The 5854-nt window shown below is 31.3% G+C and overlaps 2 protein-coding genes across 2 annotated transcripts in view; both read right to left on the reverse strand.

Annotated features, from left to right (window-relative positions):
* The window catches only part of LOC112024068 (monooxygenase 2), a 30452-nt gene that overhangs the window by 21909 nt on the left and 2689 nt on the right, over window positions 1-5854 (reverse strand).
* LOC136068265 (monooxygenase 2-like) lies at window positions 3973-5370 on the reverse strand. Its single transcript, XM_065775198.1, has 2 exons — window positions 5276-5370; window positions 3973-4839 (listed from the first exon to the last, which is right to left on the reverse strand). The coding sequence occupies exons 1-2, from the start codon at window positions 5295-5297 to the stop codon at window positions 4265-4267; spliced, it is 597 nt and encodes a 198-aa protein (XP_065631270.1). The 5' UTR covers window positions 5298-5370; the 3' UTR covers window positions 3973-4264.

Genomic DNA, 5854 nt, shown 5'->3' on the forward strand with positions numbered 1-5854 from the left:
ATTCTTATTCTTTAGAAGTTTTTTGACTTGTTTTATGTGTATGTCATGTTCCTTTATTTTTTATTGTAAGTGAAGAGTCAATCAACCAATCACCTCACCTCTTCAACCGATTTTTATTCTTTGCTTGGAATATATTCATTGATCATTCCCTATAAAACCACCTATTGATATTACGCCTAAATCTATTTCAGAGATTCTTTTTGTCTTTGTATTTCTCCTCTTCATCATAAAAGGCAAGTACCCTTGTATTTTTATTCCCCCCCCCTCACCCCCCCGCTGAAGGATTGCATCTCCTCACAAAGTTATATACTTCGATTCTTCAGTTACTCTTCTACTTTGCTTCAGTGTGCACAACTAAGGATTGTAAGTTTTTGGTTAATGTAAGTTTTTTTGCTTCAGTGTGCACAACTAAGGAATGAAAAAAAAGTACACATATTCTTATTCTTCAGAAGTTTTTTTGACGTATTTTGTGTGTCTGTCATGTTCCTTTATTTCGTATTGTAAGTTTAGAGTCAATCAACCAATCACCTCACCTCTTCAACCGATTTTTATTCTCTGCTTGGAATATATTCATTGATCATTCCCTATAAAACCACCTATTGATATTACGCCTAAATCTATTTCAGAGATTCTTTTTTGTCTTTTATTTCTCCTCTTCTTCATAAAAGGCAAGTACCCTTGTCTTTTTATTCCCCCCCCCCCCCTGCCCTCCGCTGAAGGATTGCATCTCCTCACAAAGTTATATACTCGATTCTTCAGTTACTCTTCTGCTTTGCTTTAGTGTGCACAACTAAGGATTGTAAGTTTTTGGTTAATGTAAGTTTTTTTGCTTTGCTTATTAACTTACAACTCTAGAAATTAACAAATTTATTATTATTGTATAAACATATGCTTTGTAAATATTAGAAACTAATACATTGTAAAATATTATGTATTGTTGTAGTTAATATTATTTGTATGCCTATGATTATGATTATTGTTGTTGTTGTTTTTATTGTTCAAATTTAGATTAATGAATTTTTTATCATTATCTGATTGTGTGTGTGTGTGTGTGTGTTTTGTAAGTATCACTCTATAATTCTCACTCTTTCAATTGGTATCACAATTGTGGTCAGCATCTCAACTCTAATTAAATTTATGTATGTGTTTTGTTAATTTTGAAATTATTTAATATTATTTATTTTTATTATTAGTATATGTTGTTGTTGTTGTTGTTATTATTCAAATTTTAGATTAATGAATTTTTTATGGTTATCTGATTGTGGGTTTTTTTTTTTTTTTTTTGAAGTATCACTCTATAATTCTCACTCTTTCAGTTGGTATCACAATTGTGGTAAGCATCTCAACTCTCTAATTAAATTTATGTACGTGTTTTGTTAATTTTGAAATTATTTAATATTATTTATTGTTATTATTAGTATATGACCATAAAAATTGTAATAAATCATATTATTGTAATCTTGTTAATCAATTTTACTTTGTTATTATCAATTTTTACATTTATTACTTGAAAAAATATATTGCATAATATGTTTGTTGGTTAAATTGTACATTTGTGTTTCTTTTTCTTTAAAGTTTAGTTGGTATAAAATTTATTAAGTTTCTTGAATCTTTACTTTTTAGGGTGGTTATAGGTTGGAAAATGAAAATTAATTATATGCTTTATAAATATTATACGCTAATATATTGTAAATATTATAAATGGTTATATTATAGGTAATACTAATTATTGTGTGTATGATTCTTTTTGCTAAAACTATTATTATTAAAAAGTTTGCTTCATAAATCCTTTATTTGAGTTTCTTTTAATTTTATTATGAACTACAAGCATTGTTAGTTATATTTAAGATTAAGCATAAAAAACTGTAGTAGTCACTATATATTAATTTTATTATTTTTGTTATTGTTCTTTTGTTTTTATTTAGGATTATATTTTTTAGAAGATATTTATGATTATCTTATTGTGTTTTTTTTTTTTTTTTTTTTTTTTTTTTTTTTTTCTTTCTTTCTTTTCTTGCAAGTATCACTCTATAATTCCTACATTCCTTCACTTCATATCGCAATTGTAGTAAGCTTCTCGGCCCCTAATTTAAAATTATTTTCTTAGTTTGTAATTTTTTATATAGATGGTTTGTAAAAAATATACCTTGCATGGTTTAACACATTTTAGCATTTAATGTAGGATATATTTGAAATGGAGCCTGGGCCATTCGATCAATCTCTGCTAACCCAACAACAATATCACATCTCTAATGATGCAATGGAAGGCAATGTACGTTGCAAGATCAAAATTTATTAATGTCCTAATAATATCTACAATTATTCAATTTACATGAAAATAATTTCAACATTAGCAATATAACATTGTACATTTAAAAAAAAAAAAAAAAAATTCAGGTTTCCACCCTACGAGTGTGACCCCAACCGTTTACACCACCCCCTCCCCCCAAGTTAGGCGAGTGTATCACCTCATATTTGCATCAATGTAGGCTATACTGTGTTACCCGCCTACCATATATAGATATTGACTGAGGTCTTATCACTTCTTTGGTGGAGCGGTGGCAATCTGAAACCTATACATTTCACTTATCTACTTGTGAAATGTCGATCACTCTACAGGATATATCAATCATTACAGGATTGCCTATTGATGGCAAAGCAGTGTGCGAGCCCACTAATTTGGATTGGGGAAAAGTTTGTGATGATTTACTTAGGGTGACACCACTTGCAACATCATTGACATATGGTGGCCTTAAATAACATGGGTAAGGAGTATATTCTCAAACCTACCAGAGGGTGCCAATGCTGTAACAACCCAACAGTATGCTAGGGCATACATGTTCCAAGTTTTGGCTTTACTATTTGGAAATAAGAGCCAAAGTAGATTGCATTGCTGCTTTTCTAGTTGTTAGAGGACTTTGGTGTAGCTGGGAAATATAGCTTGGGTAGTGCCACACTTTCTTTCCTTTATAAAGAGCTGTGTAGTGCTGCTATTAAAAAAAGCACGGAGGTTGCAGGTTCTGTTTTCATATTACAATTATGGGCGTGGGAGCATCTTCCATATTTGACCCAATTCCAATAAATCCAACAATTTTAAATGGTGACAACCCATACGGTTGCAAGTATAACATTTACTTTCTATTTCTATATAATATTGTATATTGTAGCGTTTATCCTTGATAATTTCAAACCCTAAAATCAGTGGCAATCATTAATTGTGTATAGGTGGGATACCAAGAGAACGTTTACTCACACACCAACGCATGTTCTGCGTGCGTACCGTTCACGTTACAAAACACATAATACAAAAACAAGATTTGCATGAACAAATAATTACCCCCTTCTTTCCTCAGGGTGGATTTGCAAAAAAAAAAAAAAAAAAAAAAAATCATTGGTTTTGTGCAACCCACAAAATAATTAAATATTAACATTTTAAAATCATACAGTATTCAATTGTACATCAAAATTTTAAAGTATAACTTGATAACAACATCAAATTATAGAGTTTATTATATAATTGTGACATCAAGAATTTGAAATGTGCATACATTTTAATGAAAATTACTAAATTATTTTAATGAAAAGTGCCTAGAATTTGAAATGAATTTTTTTTTTTTTTTCATATTTACAATTTAGTATCAAAACTAATAGTTTGGTTGAAAATTATCCACCTTATACTATAAATGTGAATTATAATTAATGAGAGGTTTTGTAATTTGCATGTCCAATTTGGACTCTAATTCAGATGGTAAGTGGATATAATAAATTGTTCTTTAATTAGGGAGTTAAATATAAACTTTTGAGATTTAGAAATTACACTCCAAGATTTAACCAAATGATAAGATGAATAGTTCTGAGATGCCACTCAACCCGAGGTAACAGATGTCACTGAACATGACCAAGCCACACACTTGATTGTTATGAGAAATCACTTAACTCCAAGGCAAGGACAATTGCAAAAAAATTTCTAAATAAATACTCTCGGAATTCTTCTAATTTTTTATTGACATTTATAGGTGAATACATTGAATGTGAAATAAATGCTTGATAATTTCCAATACAAATGACAACTCCTTAGACTAACTTTGCATCACATCAAATTTATTAGACTGAAACAACTCTCAACAAGACTTATAATTAACTTTGAATGAACATTAAAGAGAAATAAAAGACAAATGGACTTATAAATGACACATGTTGCCCATGTAGCTGCCACATAAATTGCCCCTACGCTCCTGCTTCACTTGATCCGTGATTTTAGCTATTAACTTTTTCTTGGGTCATTGTCCAATTCATTATTTGATGATGAAACACAAGGCAACTTCCCACAATCATACAGTTGATCATTAGACATCAAACTAGAAAAATGCCTATAGAATATTGAATCCCTTAAGAACTTCATAAACCATCCAGACCCATCTTGTTGCACCCAGCCCGCTAGATACGCGCCCACGATCAACTTAGCAACACGCCACTTCCTTTCCTTAACATATCTTTCTAACGCTTCAGCAACTTGATCTCCTGCCACAAGCTTTTTGTTCTTGATGATTAAGTTCCCAATGTGTCTACCTAAAACAACAGCATCTTCCAATGCTGAGCAACCACCTTGTCCTAGGTCAGGTGTCATAGGATGCATAGCATCACCAGCCACTGTGATATTCCCCTTGCTCAGGTTTCCAAGTATTACGTCCCATGGAAATCTAAACAACAGGGGAGCCCATGTCACTGTTGAAAGATCTGAATGCTGAACAACTCTCAAGTATGATGTAGGGAAGTTCTTGGCAAAGTTACTAATAACTTCTTTTTTTATCATCTCAGGGTCGTGTGGGATGTCCTCACCTGGAATGATAAAGATTGTTAGAATTTATAACAGTCAAAATAATTGAATTTAGTTTAAATTTTTGGACAACCAATGAATTTGGTAGAGTCCTTAGTAATTCACTCTCTAATTCTCTTGGTCACTCAATATGGTAGTTCTTTGAGGGAACTAGTCCTCCACTGATTCTTCGAGGGAATCAACCTCCAAGTTAGTCTCAATGAGAGCTAAGTAAATGTGTTCTTATTATTCCTTCTGTTACAATCATTTCAGTCTTTATACTAGTTATTGTCTTGCTGTTGGTACACCTTATTACAGCACACACTCCAACTAACAATGTACAATACTTTGATGCTTGCTCTAACTGATTTGCTCTAACTGATTTTGTACAAATACCTACTGCACCAATTATCACAGCTATGATGTCTTGTACCTAACAGAATTATAAAAAATAATCACTCCTTTTAATTTGTAAGAGCATTAGTATTGGTTAGGTGACTAATAATGCAATTTACAAATTCATTGCCAATTTTGACTCAATCAATCCAATTGATGTTGTCTATCATTTCTTTGTTTTTAGAGTATCAAATAGCTGTAAACATGGACACAAAAATGAAAATATTTGATTGATGGGCATTAATATAATAGGTAGAGATCACTTAATCTAAAAGCTTAAGCCTATTAAGTAACCCAATTATGTGATATTAATTCCTCAAGCTTTTATTTTATTTTTTCCTTTCATGTGAGACTTCCACTCACGCTTGTATACTCATGTTTTGGTAAATATGACTCTAAACTTCCAGTAGGTTTATTTTTCTTGGGGTGGGGTAGCCTACTTGTATTAATGATCATAGTAGAAAGTTTACGCGAGGTTGGGAAACTGGCCGAGTCACTTAAAATTCAAGACAAGGTAGCTAGTCTGAATTTGTACTCAATAATATGGACTCAATTTTTGAAAACCTTTGACAAAGATTAGTATCAATATAAGAGAAAGGGTATTAAGGTGGAATGAAAAGCTTAACCTTTTGAGGATTTGCC

This window comes from Quercus suber, unplaced genomic scaffold (assembly GCF_002906115.3).
Source record: "Quercus suber isolate HL8 unplaced genomic scaffold, Cork oak 2.0 scaffold_106, whole genome shotgun sequence".
NCBI classification, from domain to species: domain Eukaryota; kingdom Viridiplantae; phylum Streptophyta; class Magnoliopsida; order Fagales; family Fagaceae; genus Quercus; species Quercus suber.